Source organism: Acartia tonsa, chromosome 2 (assembly GCF_053477335.1).
Source record: "Acartia tonsa isolate MP-2025a chromosome 2, ASM5347733v1, whole genome shotgun sequence".
Classification (NCBI taxonomy): Eukaryota; Metazoa; Arthropoda; class Copepoda; order Calanoida; family Acartiidae; genus Acartia; species Acartia tonsa.
The window spans coordinates 21,944,017-21,960,530 of record NC_137261.1 but is presented as its reverse complement, the minus strand read 5'-3'; the positions used below and the strand labels follow the sequence as shown (position 1 = coordinate 21,960,530).

Here is a 16,514-nt window from a genome sequence, read left to right as displayed (position 1 = left end):
AGTTTATTTATATATAGTTAAATGAAGAAAACATGCCCTACCTCATTAACAACTATAAACTCACTTCCATAACTATTATAGTAGTCCATATAAAACAACATCATTTTTCTGTTTTAGCGAATTATTGTACACAAACTTAACTCTAAACTTTAGTTCAAAATAACATCTTAGTAAAAAATATTAAGTAAAACAACTTTTCTAAAATTAAGGCTTGCCGTATATAATCGTAAAGTTAAGCTTTCACAAATCCAACAAGTTTTCTTAGCCTACTTGAGAGATAAAATTTTGGTTGAAGTGTAGTTCACGGTAAAATGTTCCTGGTAACGAATATCTCCAAAAATCTATGAACTCTAAAGGCTTTTAAAAATCATACGGTGGAATGTATAGACTATGCTCGCACAAAATTTTAAGCTTCAAAAGAAGGCCTACAAATATTCTGAAATAGTCATTAATCAATAATTCACAGTTATCCCGCAGTGCACATAAATGCGAAAAAAGGCTTATTTTACGCGTTTTTTCTTCAGTGAAGCTTTTCCTGTGCCGTTGGATCTAGAGCTATTCCAGATAATTTGTAGGCCTTCTTATGCCGCTTAAAACAGTGTCGGGCATGATGTGTACGTTCAGCTGTTTGGCAGCGGGCAGCCTTTAAAATTCATGGATTTTTGGAGATAATCATTACTAGGAACATTTTACTGTGAACTGTACTAGATCTGAAATTTGAACTGGATTGTATAAATACCCCATTAAAAGTTGATAATAAGTTTGTCAACTTGAGTTGTGACTTGAGTAATGTTATAATTAATTTCAGAATATCAAAGTTGGGACTATAAAACTTGAGTCATGTTGCATTTCAGACTATTCCACTTATTCTTTCCTCCATATAATATACATTTCTTTATGATAAAAATATTAGTTTCATGCTCCCAACTGTTATTTTTCATTCATATTTACAGAATATACAGCTATGTTTCATAAGAGAAGATTTAGTTTGATGCTCCCAACTGTTGTATTCCAGACTATTCCCCGTACACTGTCCTTGCTTCAATTAAATATACATTATATGCAGTTTTATGTAAATTAAAATTTCAAAGTTATAACTAGAATGAGTATATCCAAAGGAAAGGAAATTTGTTCTATAATACTAAGAAAAATTCGAACAATTGATTTATACTGTAAGAATAATCAGATTTTCTTAAAGCTCATAATTTTAGTGTTTTCCCTCAAGGTCCCTGGCGAGCATTGAAACCCTCCCTTCCTTACTTTTGAAATTAATTAACAAAAATAAAGAGGGGTGGTTGGTAATTTTAGGGCTTCCCAGTACCCAACAAAATTTAACTTCAACTAAAGTAATACAAAACAGAAAAAAATAACACCCTTTATTTAAAAACAAGGATGACAACATCCATAAAAGCGAAGCACTGAAACTGTAGGACAAACGGACATTAACACTTGTATAGTGTCTGAACTGAATAATCAGAATATAAAAGTATAAGATTCGAAGCAAAATTGTAAGTAAATTTGTTGAAAAACTGCTTGATACAGGATAATGTTTATGGACATACTCACATCTTTAGGACTTGATTATAGAGTTGCTTCGCTTAAAATGTTGTTCTTTGTTGTCCCAGGAATCAACATACCAAAAATCAGATCAAACGGATAATTAGATCACATAAAAATTTGTTGTTAAAAAAGTAGAAAAATCAACATGTTTAAAATGGACGTACGGACATTCTGGTAATGATTATAGAGTTGCTACGCTTTCTAAATCGTACCTAACTACTACAGTAATCACCATGCAAAGTTTGAAATCGATAGGACAATTCTAACATGCCTAAATTAACGAATAAAAGCTAACTATCTCGGACGGACGTACGGACGGACGTACGGACGGACGGACGGACCGACCCTAATTATAGAAAAGCTTCGCTTTAAAAAAAGTATCTAAACCAAATGGTTCCTTGCTATTATAGAACACCATTGTTTCATTCACTTGGGATATTTTGTTTAATTAACTTCTCCTAAATGTGAAATATTTTGTCACTTAGAAGAATTTAATCTTTTGACTAAAGGAAGGCAAACACTAGATTTTAGAATTACAGAAGGAATACAAAATTTAAAATTAAGAGTCTTTGGTGTTTTGGGTGTTTTTATTTAAATTCTAGGATTAAAATTGTTAACACTTTAGATATTTCAATTAACAGAATAAGACCTTAAGATTACCTGTCAATTACCTCATACGGGCAAGGCTGCTGTTAAGCTGTTAATTACACATTAACGTCGGGTCAAACAAACCTGGATAACTAAGGGGAGCCAAATCTCTCCTTTGTGTTGTTGTTGTTTGTAGCCAACTTCTTCTCATCCATTATCATCATTTACATCTGTTGCCAGGTTCAGGAACCTGGCTGCTTCCTTAGGTCTATGCCAGAGATCGGTGACCGCGAGTTCGGTCACGTTGCTTGGACACGTGAAGAGGTGCTGAGTCGTGTGGGAGTGGTTGTTGCAGTTGGGGCAGGTGTCGACAATAGTTGGGTTTAAGCGGGCCTTGTAACTGTTGAGAAATTTGCTGTAGCCAGAGCGAAGTTGGGCCAAGGTGGCTCTGGCGTGTCTAGGTAGGTCCTTTTCAAACACATCTCCTTTGTGTCTAAACACCCTGGGTATAAGGTTAAGTAACACCCAACAGACAACCTACTTTTTAATTGCTCGATCAGTGTCTGGAAGTCCTAACTGTGCATGTTATGAGTTGCGCCTGTTTTGGACCGAGGCATTCTCCATAATAAGTTTATTAATTTCTAGCATTTGACATAGCAGTAGTAGGGACCAGTTTTAACTTCTTCAGGTATGGCGGGGTGGTGAGCGAGATTCTAATTCATCAATTCGACGGTCGCAGGTTCAAGACATAAAGATTAATTGAACAAATTAAAATTCAGTCTGTAAAAAATGAGCTATAGTGCAAAATGCTAGATTTTTAAGAAATCCTTTTAAAATAAAATCTCATTTTGGCAAAATTTGTAGCTCTTCGATGACTGTATATTTGGTCGGATCAAAAGAATTTCAAGAGGTTACTCTAGAGCAAAGTGTGTCTATTAGCATTTAAAAGCAGAATCCAATTAATTGTCATGAGGACACCAAAAATTTCATCCTCACCAAAAATATGACTCACATTTAAATGATCTATCCAAAACGCTGAAGTAGCTGGATCACAAGATCACCCAAACTGCTTAACTATTTCTTCTATCAAATTTTATGCAGCTTGACTAACTTTGTCAATTTTTTTGAGGGGTGTAATTATTTTAAAATTATGGGATTTTTCAGACATTAAAATTATAAACCAATTCAAGGAAGTGGTCTTTTAACTTTTAATTGGTTAGAAATTATTTTTTTTTCTAGATTTTAGCGTATATAAAAGTAACAGGATGTCTGTTTGTACGTGTGTAAGTTTTGGTTGTATCTGTCTGTAGCAGTAGATCTCTCAAACCGCTGGAATATGGTCTTTCATTACAGATTTTTATAGGTTCAGGGGTCATGAATAATTGGGACGAGATTATCGCCACCCACCCAAGAGAAAAACCCTTTCCAGAACCAATTATTAATTAAACTAAGACTAAAATGGAAAATTGATTTACCTTTTTAATTGCCCTGGAGACCTGTAGAGGCGCATCCGCTATTTTAAACACTGAGTTCCAGTCAGTTGCTTTACTTTGAAACAAAAGTAGGAGGACATAGTAGTAGGTGGATATATTTATGTTTGAGTACATATGTGTGTGTGTGCAAAATACGACAATCAGTAATGGCTAAACTGATTGGACGGTAATTTTCGGGGAATAATTGCATTATCGGTAGGTTTGAGGCTGTTTTGCAGAGGCATTGTCAATCCCCCAATAGACATGGTTTAATTAAATATTCGGTGCAATCGTAAAAAGTGCCTGTGAACATCCCTTGCTTTCAAATATATTAAAAATAAAAAGGGGGGGGGGGTGAGTTTCCTATGTCAATCCCGGTGGGAGGTCTTAACCCTGCGGGGATACCCATTACCCAATATAAACCTAACTTAAACTGACTTAAAATATTTAATAAACAAACTAAAAACTACAACTCCCCGTATATCTATAATACAAAGTAGAATGATGTCTGTCCGTCTGTCTGACTGTCTGTCCGTCTGTCTGTCCGTCTGTCTGTCCGTCTGTCTGTACGTCTGTCCGTTCGTCCGTAACCACTGAACCGATCGGATTCTACTCTTCAGGGAATATACCTACTGGTCCTGTGGTGGTTTTAGGCTATTTTCTTGGGGGGTGGGACACCCCCAACTCCCCCAAAAATGAGAAAAATCCCCCCCACATTTTTTTTTAAATTTTAAAAAATTTGTGGGGGCATCTCCAGAGGTATTTATTTTTTTCATTAATTACCTCTTGGGGTAAAGCCCCTAGAGGCTAGGGGCGAAGCCGCTAGTTCAATATATTTCAAAAGTAATACCGAACAAGTTTGTTTTTGTAAAAGTGCCAAAAATCCACCATCATCTAGATTCAAAAATAATTATCTTTAACCAAATTTAACATATTAAAGTGTTATAAGATGATATATTTAAGTTAGTTATAAAGATGCTTTGCTTTTAAGGTGAATAAATACAAAAATTTATGCGGTTTAGTTTTATTAGTAAATATAAAATACATTAAAAAAACGCACACTATCATTGATATGGCATATTATTTATATTACAATATGCAAAAACAAAATCTAACAAAGTGAGATTTTTACAGTTGCATTGCTTTAAACTTTTGTAAACACATCAAAAGAATTCATTATATCAAAGTTTGGAGGATAAACACCCATTTTTTCTCCAAAACCAAAATTGGCCCAGGTATTCATACTCCAAACTTCAATTTATTTCATATAACACACATATTTATCAGTTTCATTAAACAATAATTTTTCAAAAAAATATTCTATACAAATTTACATTTTTAAAAGAGGAACAAAGCTTGCCTAAAGGCAGAAAATCTAAAATTTAAATAAAATTATTTGATATAAATTTATACTAATTTTCAATTAACTTAAGACAGCTAGTAAAAATCACAATCATAATAAGTTTTTAGGTAATAAATATTTATTTACTTTGGTCGATAATGCATTTTTTTTTGTAAAAAATCAAATTCTCTATTTCCTATTAAATATAACTAAATTATGATTTAAAAGTAAAATTCATACACGCTCAAGCAAACGTTCAAAAAGTAACTTTTCTTTCATTTAAACATTTAACAAAGATTCACTCTATCACTGTTGTAAAATCCACAATATTATACCATAGCCATAAAGGTAACAAATCTCATTTTATCCGTATTCATACATTTATGATTTTCATATTGGTTGCAGCGAAGCTGCTCTTAAAGTCTATTTGTTCATTCTAATTTAAATCAAATCTTTGGAGAATATTCTGAAAGATGTTTATTATTTTATTTTTGACAAAAGCTAGGGAAAAGGGAATGTGATTCTGACAAATAATTCTAAAGGAAAATTTCCCCACAACCCCCATCTCTTTTTTCTCCCCCTTCTTACCCACTCCCCTTTAGTTACGTGTAAAAACAAGTCTTACTCCAACTAAATATTTAATTTTGCGGAATTCTCAATTGGAATTGGTTGAATAGCAGCCCCTGGACAAAAGCTAATAATATGTAAAGTTTACAGCTATTAAATCATAATTTCAATTTATCTTTTTTTTACATTTTTTTCATGGGTGGACTTATACTTGATACAAAGTACTACCTTCATGAATATAAATTGAATATTCATAAATTCATATCCCTCCTCTAGCAAATTTAGACAAAGCAGGGGGCTTGCTTTTAAATACTCTCGAAAGGATTGATTTTTATTTGAAAGTATTTTTTTTTGAAGATCTGTTTCTTAATGGCCATGCTTTAATTAAAAAAAACATTAATAGTCATACCACATAATTAGTTATACGCTTTCAAAGAACGTTAAATTTCAATTAATTCTTAAATAAACATACTTTTTAAAACAATTTCTAAGCATTATTATCATGTAAAACTATTATTTAACTAAATATAAAGCACCAACTAAAATTTTCTTTCATTTAAATATTTAAATTTTACATTTGAAGCATCTTTAGTTACTTTTTCTCAACATTTATTTGTAATTTAAAACACAATTTTGTTTGTGAAATTAAGTTTTTATGCAAATACAAATTCAAATAGGAGAAAACCAAATATGTTATATGAAAATAAAATGATTACTTTCAGTTGAAGAGAAACTTTTTTTACACTTTGAATTCTAACTAGTTTTGGTATGTTTAATTTCCATTTGGGCATAATTTTTTTTACAGAGATCTGATATATTGATGTTTCTAGACAACCGACAAGCAAACCTACAGAATAACTGCTAAAAAATGAGGAGGAGATTTTTGTGTAAAAATTGTAACATGTTATAAGAGGCTTTATTTGATATAATCCTATGGATGAAAGGTACTGTAAGCTTTTGTATTCCCCACCTACAAACAAATACACACAGTTTTGATGTGCTAACTGCTAGGTACACATTTTCAACAAAGAAAATCATGTCCATAAAAGTGTAGCAGTAACTATTTACCATCCCAAGTATTAAACATTTATTGCTACATATTCTTTTATTAAATTTATGCTTTGAAATGGATAAAAAATCCCATCAATATTAAAGTCATTTTAGTCTTAAGATGTTCACAGAAGGATGGACTTAAGACCTTGCCTAGAATCTAGAGTAGCTGCGTTACTATAATCAAATAGTTACAAATAGCTAATTTAACGAGCAAAATTTTATTATCGCCACCCTTAAATTTGAAATTTATGACTTTGACACACACCCTTGCATGTATTAGGTGAGTGTATAAGAGGGTGGAGAGAAGTGATCATTCTAATCATGGGGGTGGATACACAACGCCACATACCCCTTATGCACGCCTCTGTTTGAATATACGTCCATGTCCCTGTGTCTTCACCGACCTATACAATTCCCAGAACCAATCTTTACATTCTAAACAACGCCTTTTCATCCATAATTCTTAAGAATTCGTTATTTTAAAATAAAATGATCACACAACGAGTTTACTTTTTTGAAAACTCTTTAAAATTGAAATATTATAGGCCAATTTAATTTTGGTACTTCTATAATATACTCTAATTTAAACAGTACAATCATACTAAAGAAAACTTATCAGTAAATTCTAATTAAAACACCATAACTTAAGTAAATGTTTGGTTGGAACAGTAAATATTTAAAACATGGTGATGTAATCTTTCTGACAATCTACAAATCTTGAGATAAATATATATTTTTTAACTCTAGATATTAATTGAATTAACCTCCTTCAAGAAATAAAATATCTTATTTGAAATCAATACCCGAAAAGTGTAAAAAAATGTTAATAAATTTATTTTTCAAATAAAAAAATGCACCCTGTAGATTTATTTTGTTGTTAAAAATGAAAATAACTAAGACTTTTATTTAGATATAAACATCAGTGGGTTTTATGCGATATTTTTATTTACATATTTAATTTTTAGGGGAAAATATATTGATAACTTAAAGTAATATTTTCTAATGTATAGTATAGCTACTGACAATTATATTTTGAACACATATTTTTTGATAAAACCACTATTTAACAATCAAATAACTTTTTTTTCTTCACATTTCAACTTTCTACAAAAGGCCGACTATTCAAATACTTATTTTCTTAACCTAGCCTTAACTACTCAAATTATCGTATCCCAACTTAACCTAACCGAAGCTTGCTTCTTGACATACATATGGCCTTTAAATATTCTGCCTTTTGTAGCTGTAAGATTTGTTGATAGAAAGTAACGGAAAACACAGCACCTAAAAAATAAAAATTATTTAACAAAAAAAAAGAAAATCAAATAATCCATTTTTTATTTACCAAGCCAAATCTTTCCAAAATCTGATAAATATAATTTTGAAGACATTTTCCACCTATCATGAATAAGGAAATTTCAATATTTCTACAATGCCTGTCTGTCATTTTTTCATATCAATATTTCATGTTTTGCTTGAAAGGTCTGATAAAACCTATTTGATATAATAAAGAATTGCAAAAAAATTTAATTGCTATTGCCATCGCTTTCCCCGTTTTAGAGTTTTAGCAAACAATTTTACAAATCGTAACGAAAAGAAAAAGGTGGGTGACACAATTCTTTAAAAAAAATGATTTTATCAATATAAATGATACCTTATTATAATAGAGGAGATTTATTCGCTTTTCTTCAAAAGAGAAATCATATCTATTGGGACAGGAAAGACGATTGTGGAGTTCTTCTCAGATGAAATTGAATTCAGGGTCTGAAAACATACAAAAATTAATTAAAAACAAAAATCTTCCTTTTCTTCAAAAGATCAATTGTAAAAAAGAAAATGTACATATATGTTGTCCAAAGTTTTAAAAGAATATTTTCAGTTAATCTTTCCTTATCCAACATAAGTAAAGTTAACAAACCAAAACATCATTTATTATACCCAAGATATCACATTTCTTTATTTGCTGCCAAATATCGTATGGATTTTGGGACATTTTTTTTTGCGGTTATGATATATGCAAAACTTTTTTTTATTTCTTATTTATACACAGTTTGAACCTATCAAAGTGTTTGATAATATTAATACACGTCCTGTTCATATTTTCTTTTAAATTTTAAAGCTGTTATCAAAAACCATCTAGAAGGCCGCTAGGCGATGCTGGTTTGGTAGAACATGACTTTTGGCAATTTATCTTGGGAGAGTGGTGGTACCCTCGCCAAAAATAGTTATAAACCTGCCTAGAAGGTACAATGTAAAGGAGCGGTTTAGCGGTTAGCAAAATTCTTTTGTAAAAACAGACAGACATATAAAAAGAGTTCATATTACTTTATTATAAGGATTTTAATGATTCCTATAATCTAGTTATTTTTTTTGTCTGAAGCTGAATTTCCCAAATACCACTGGTAAAATTTGTTTTTTTTTAGGGTAGATTCATAAATGTCTTGAGGTAGTTTAAGGCTTATTTTCTATTACTCAATCCTAGAAGCGTCATTTTAAAAAGATTCCAGTTACTTATTAAAAATCTGAGATCTACTATTTTTAGAAGTTTCTAAGCACTACAATGTTTTTTTTTACTATTTCTATATCATTAAATGAAGTATATCTTTCTAGTTTTGTTGATTAAAAAGATGTATTAATAATGTTAGACCAATATTTCTGGCAATAAGTTGGATAAAAAGTATTACTTTCATGTTAATATACAGGGAAGTGGGGTGTACATTATCATTTAAACTTCAGTGCTGTTAGATAAGATAACAAATATTTTATATAATAATAATTTGACATGATAGATTTGGGTCTTTTCATATAATATTTCTTTTCTCTATTGTTTGATTATTACTTCACAATCTGAAGACAAATCCTCATGTTTTACCTCCCTTCTCCTTGAAAATTAGATATAAAAGTAGAAAAGAGTAATAAATCATAAGAAATAAAGTTTCAGATATCGCCAAAAATATACAAGATATATTTTAAATTTTATGAAATATTATTTTAAATTTTATTGTATAACAAAAACTACTTAAAACAACCATAAGGAAAAAGCACAAAAAAATCTTAGGTAGTCATGAGTTTAATGTGATTGAAAGAGCCTAGTAATACCAACTTACGGACTAAAAATTTAATTATACAGTAGCTTCGCTAGTGCAGCCTAAAAATTTTATTATTTTATTTTTGTTGCATTTAGAATTTTACTATAAGATAAAGTTTAATAAAAATTAGTTCAAAGTTTTTAAAGCTAGCTCAATTTATACTAGTATCTGCAGTTGCTTACTCTAGCTCACCGAATAAAGAGACAGTCACGCTTTCCACGACACTATTATAAAAGTCATATCCTATTATATAAAGTCGTAAGCGTTTTTTGTCTGTCCCGAAGGATCTCGCTAATCGCTGAACCGATATTGTTCTCCTTTACAGTGAAGCTTCTTATAGGTCCTGGGAAGGTTTTAAACTATTTTTCGAGAGGGTGTCTTAACCCCCCCTCTCCCCAAAAAAATAATTTTTAGAACTCTTTGGAAACTCAAATTTAAAATAGGATGAGGTCGACTTTTCCTTCTCCTACCAGTGCAGTGCCCCTAGAGGCTTCTAGGGGCATAGCCGCTAGTCTATAATACAAAGTAGCTTGATGTCTGTCCGTCTGTCCGTCTGTCCGTCCGTCTGTCTGTCTGTCCCTTAAGATCTCGGTAACCACTAAACCGATCGGATTCTACTCTTCAGGGAATATACCTACTGGTCCTGTGGTGGTTTTAGGCTATTTTCTTGGGGGGTGGGACACCCCCTACCCCCCCCCCCCAAAAAAAAAATAAAAAAATACCCCCCCAATTTTTTTTTTTTTTTTTTTTTTTGCAGAAGATTTCCTAGGTCCTTTATTTTTTTTTGCAGAAGATTTCCTAGGTCCTTTATTTTTTTTGCAGAAGATTTCCTTAGTCCTTTTACGAATTTCACCTCAATTTTTTTTTGATCACCTCTTGGGGCAAAGCCCCTAGAGGCTAGGGGCGAAGCCGCTAGTTATACTATAACTTACAAATGAAGGGTTAATCGCACTCTATTTTATCTCTAAAAATCAATATGTTTAATGTTTGTCTAACTCGGAAACAATCCATCTCTAATAGAATATATACTCAGACTGACCAAGTAATACAGAGATATAGAGATAGGGAACTAGGAAATAATATATCTCTAATAGAATATATACTCAGACTGACCAAGTAATACAGAGATGTAGAGATAGGGAACTAGGAAATAATATATCTCTAATAGAATATATACTCAGACTGACCAAGTAATACAGAGATATAGAGATAGGGAACTAGGAAATAATATATCTCTAATAGAATATATACTCAGACTGACCAAGTAATACAGAGATAGAGAGATAGGGAACTAGGAAATAATATATCTCTAATAGAATATATACTCAGACTGACCAAGTAATACAGAGATGTAGAGATAGGGAACTAGGAAATAATATATCTCTAATAGAATATATACTCAGACTGACCAAGTAATACAGAGATATAGAGATAGGGAACTAGGAAATAATATATCTCTAATAGAATATATACTCAGACTGACCAAGTAATACAGAGATATAGAGATAGGGAACTAGGAAATAATATATCTTTAATAGAATATATACTCAGACTGACCAAGTAATACAGAGATATAGAGATAGGGAACTAGGAAATAATATATCTCTAATAGAATATATACTCAGACTGACCAAGTAATACAGAGATAGAGAGATAGGGAACTAGGAAATAATATATCTCTAATAGAATATATACTCAGACTGACCAAGTAATACAGAGATATAGAGATAGGGAACTAGGAAATAATATATCTCTAATAGAATATATACTCAGACTGACCAAGTAATACAGAGATATAGAGATAGGGAACTAGGAAATAATATATCTCTAATAGAATATATACTCAGACTGACCAAGTAATACAGAGATATAGAGATAGGGAACTAGGAAATGATATATCTCTAATAGAATATATACTCAGACTGACCAAGTAATACAGAGATAGAGAGATAGGGAACTAGGAAATAATATATCTCTAATAGAATATATACTCAGACTGACCAAGTAATACAGAGATGTAGAGATAGGGAACTAGAAAATAATATATCTCTAATAGAATATATACTCAGACTGACCAAGTAATACAGAGATAGAGAGATAGGGAACTAGGAAATAATATATCTCTAATAGAATATATACTCAGACTGACCAAGTAATACAGAGATATAGAGATAGGGAACTAGGAAATAATATATCTCTAATAGAATATATACTCAGACTGACCAAGTAATACAGAGATGTAGAGATAGGGAACTAGGAAATAATATATCTCTAATAGAATATATACTCAGACTGACCAAGTAATACAGAGATAGAGAGATAGGGAACTAGGAAATAATATATCTCTAATAGAATATATACTCAGACTGACCAAGTAATACAGAGATATAGAGATAGGGAACTAGGAAATAATATATCTCTAATAGAATATATACTCAGACTGACCAAGTAATACAGAGATAGAGAGATAGGGAACTAGGAAATAATATATCTCTAATAGAATATATACTCAGACTGACCAAGTAATACAGAGATAGAGAGATAGGGAACTAGGAAATAATATATCTCTAATAGAATATATACTCAGACTGACCAAGTAATACAGAGATGTAGAGATAGGGAACTAGAAAATAATATATCTCTAATAGAATATATACTCAGACATTCGAAATGATTTTAGAAAAGCTAGATATTGGTTACAGTTAGGTTTTAGCCTATTTCTTGTTGGATTGATTAAGAATTCCTACTGCTGAGTTATTTCTTTATTCGTGAAACTAAAGAGTATTGACTATCTGTTTCATCAGGAGAAGATAAAGGACGTCTCTCACTTATCAATATTATTAATTTTCTCTATTTTTTTTCTCTCAGTTATACACTATACAGGGTGTCCCAGAAAAAATGTATTTAAGGTTTTGTGTAGGACATCTTCTAGAAGGAACACAAAATTGATAATTACAAGTCTTGGTTCTCTGTAAAATTAAATCAAATTGACATTGACATATGAAGAGAGCAAACATGCTCATAACAATTTGTAATGTCTAAATAAACATCTAAACTTAATATTTTGTTTGTGGGTTAACCTTTTATATCAAATATTTGATGGGAAGTGGGGGTTGATTTCGACTTATTTTATATTTGAAAAGAAAAAGAAAAAACAATTTTTTTGGGGGAGGGGGGCAATTTTTTGCGGGGGGGGGGAGTCGACCACCCCTCATTTTTTATTTTAGTTAAAAAAAAACAAAATTTCTTAAAGCTACCCTCTAAAGGATAACATGATCGGTTCAGCGGTTAGCGAGATCCTTTACACATAAACACAGACAAACAGATATACATCCTGTTACTTTATTCTAAGGTTATCAAATTAATTTAACGTGCTTTTATTACCTTTTATTTAACAGCAAAGTAACATGAATACGTATAAATTGTTTTTACCTGAAGATATCTGAGCTGTAGCGCGGCTGGACTTTGTTCTATGATCATGGAGGCCTCCCGCAGGGCTTTGGAAGCCCTCATCTCACCGTCGGCAGCGATAACCTAAATGTTACAGGTTTTCAATAAAAAAACGATGTGTGGATAGATCAATAGATAAATTTGTAGAACATGGCTTTTAGTAAATATTCAAATATATATAGATAGATTACCTTAGCTCTGGCCTCTCTACTGGCCTCAGCCTCTGCTGCCATGGCCCTCTGCAACTGTTCAGGTAATCTCGCGTCTTTGCTAAAAAAATATAAATTTCAGAGTTTAATGCTTATTATAGCTTACTTTTTTAAAAAGAATTTCATATTGTATAAATATTATATTCAAATAAACTTCAAATGTACTTTTATATACAATTTTAACATTCTAAGGAAAAAATAATAAATCTTCCTTTTCATAAATACAAAATAATTTAAAATTTGAGTCTTTTAAATATACGTGAATTACATGAAAGAAATTTTATTTAAAATTTTACATGTTTCAAATTTATATTTTGTGAATGGCATTAGTTGGGTAAATGAGAACCTTGATTGTACAGCAGAAAATTTACTTTAAAATTTGCCTCACTTAAATCAGTTTGCCTCACTAAAATCAGTGAGGCTCACTAAAAATTTAGAAGGATAATTTTGCCTCACTAAAATTTTAGTGAGGCAAACTGATTTTAGTGAGGCAAGAGTTTTTTAAGAATTCACCTCAGTTTATTAAAAAATAAAAAAATTCAATAATTCCAAATTTTATCTATCAATCTGAAGAATTCTCAGGACTTTTAAATACCCAACTTCTATATAAATTGTACCTACATAAAAGCCTGTAATGTACCTAACTATATTTTTTCTTATTTGTACATGTACACAACTAGACCATAATCCCAGGTAGACCTGACCCAGGCTTGGCTATATGGAAATATAATCATAGCACAAAGAAATTACTAAAATGTATTTCAGTTTCAAATCATAAGGTGTAATAAAGAATTATATAGTAAACATTTTTTTTTGACAATATATTAGTATTTTTGTTGAAATATAATTATTCTTTTGCTTACTTAAAAAATTAATTAAGAACTTTATGTGATAAAACTAAAATCACGTAACAGAAAATTCCTTGTGTGACAACCAAAAAATGAAATATTGCCCGAGTTTATATACTTTATCTTCATATATGTAATACAAGTCAATTTTAATGCAATTTTACCAGATAAAAATAAATGGCCTTTTTACATTCTAAAATCAGCCAGAATCTGCTTCTTGTATTTTTTCCTCTATAGTAATAAATTTTTCCTTAATCTATAGAAAGCTTCAAGAAGAACCCCATCGGATCAGCTACGGGCAGACAGACACTTAGACATACAGTTACTTTTATACTTTTTTTATAAGGATTTCTATATTACTCTTTTTTATGATATATACATATATAATTTTTGTCTATACTCTATGAATTATTCAAAGTAAAATAAAGTACATATTCGCATAATATTATTATATTGTACTTATTGAACAGTTTAAGAATTGCAACTATAACTATTGCAATTCTTGGATAGTGATCAACACTAGGACCTAAATATTTGTACATTTTACACTCAGCCGCCAGTTATCTAAGCAAGGACGTCGATGAATATTTTTTTTGTTGGGTAAGGGGAGGGATAAGAATCAGCTGGTGGGGGTAATTTAACTTTGAGTGGGATGGATTACACCCATGAATTATTTCTTTCATTCCCCTGCCCAAACATGGCTCCTACCACTTTTTTACTAACAAATTATATTAGGTTTAAGATGATAAAATAGAAATGGACAAAGAGAAATAAAATGTACAAATAACAAGTTCTTAGTGTTGATTCTATCATGTTTGCACACATAACAATCCACGTATTTACAACTCTGATGCACAATTCAGAGGCTTGGGGCTCTGTACAATTATTGTATTGTGTGGTATATTCAACTGTTTTAAGTATTTTATGTTAAGATATTAATTTTTTATACACATTCTAAAATTTTTACAGTTAAACAAAGCATAAAAACTAGTTTTTTCATCTAATGCTAATATAAACAAAATGTATCAAATAAAGATAAGGATTGATAATAATTATATTTTATGAATCATATTAAGTAAAGTCTTATTATTGCGTTATACTAAAATATTTGCCTATCCTAATCCACACTACACTTTACAAATTGTTGCACATTACCCCAACCCTATGAATGTGAACCAGTAAAAAAAGTTGCGATATTATAAAATATTCATGAAATGTTTGCTCGCATAATTCATGCATATATAAACTATGGATGTACACTGTACAGTGTACACATGGCAACAAGTAAAACGGGCCCAACTCTGCTCTCCGTAAATATACGTGCAATAAAAATTAACTAAAAGCCGTGCAGCGTGCTTATCCTGAGCTATATCTGTTTAAAATTAACAAGTAATGGTATATCAGCAGTTTTAATCAATTTGAATCTTGTAAAAATTCAGGTAAATATTTAAAAAGATTCAAATCAATGAAAATAACTGTGCCTAAAATTAGTGATCTAGCATTTCATCTACAATTAGGCATTATTATTATTTATTGCAATAATTGATTTAGTTTTAATGTGCGAAAAAACAAATTTTTAATCTATCTATAAAATAAAGACCAGAGCAGACAAAGACTTGATTAAATAGGTAAAACTATTATAATACTTGAAATCTTTGTAAGTCCTGTTTAACTTTATTTTTTCAAAACATTACCAAAGATATTATTAAGATTTAAAATCAGCTAAAAATAAAGAAGTGCATGTATTGAGCAAAATGATTATCATGCTAATTAAAAAAATAATAAGTATAAAAAAGCACACACCAAAAAAACTTACCTTCTCTTTAATAAGAACAGTTCGAACATTTTGGATATAGAATATGATTTTATATCACAAAAATTGAAAATTTTGTACAAAATAAACTTTAATTTCTTGAAAACAAAATTCTTTGAAAATTTTACAAATTTATTTTAGCATTAAAAAATCACTTTTCTTTTACATTAATTTAAAATGAAATTTAACAAACAATACATTTAAATAAGATTTTAATAGAATATAAAATAATAGTTTCTATTACAAAAAAATTTAATTAGTGTTTAAAAAAGAAAATTTCTAAAAATAAAACTTAATGAGAAGATCCTCTTTAGTATAATTAACAAAAATATTTAATTTGAATTTTAATCATTAATTTTTAAGTTAAAATTAAGCTAGTTGGTTGTCTTAAGAATATCTCAGCTTTATAAAACTATAATCAAGAATTTAACAACATACTTTTTACTTAAACATGAACTTATATAATCTTTACTTAAACGTACATGATATTAACAATATTTCATATTAATTGCCCTTGTTCAAGACC

At 30.3% G+C, this 16,514-nt stretch overlaps 1 protein-coding gene across 4 annotated transcripts in view; it reads right to left on the bottom strand.

Annotated features, from left to right (window-relative positions):
- Positions 1 to 4,628: 4,628 nt before the first annotated feature.
- LOC145306665 (band 7 protein AGAP004871-like) overlaps positions 4,629 to 16,514 on the bottom strand; it is a 324,172-nt gene continuing 312,286 nt past the window's right edge. For all 4 annotated transcript variants that reach the window (XM_080148969.1, XM_080148960.1, XM_080148980.1 and 1 more), the window contains exons 9-12: positions 13,310 to 13,388; positions 13,101 to 13,202; positions 8,234 to 8,343; positions 4,629 to 7,863 (exon numbers count right to left, since the gene is read on the bottom strand). In XM_080148969.1, the coding sequence (XP_080005095.1) occupies positions 8,254 to 8,343; positions 13,101 to 13,202; positions 13,310 to 13,388 (271 nt within the window). In that variant the 3' untranslated portion in view covers positions 4,629 to 7,863; positions 8,234 to 8,253. The remainder of the gene's footprint in view (positions 7,864 to 8,233; positions 8,344 to 13,100; positions 13,203 to 13,309; positions 13,389 to 16,514) is intronic.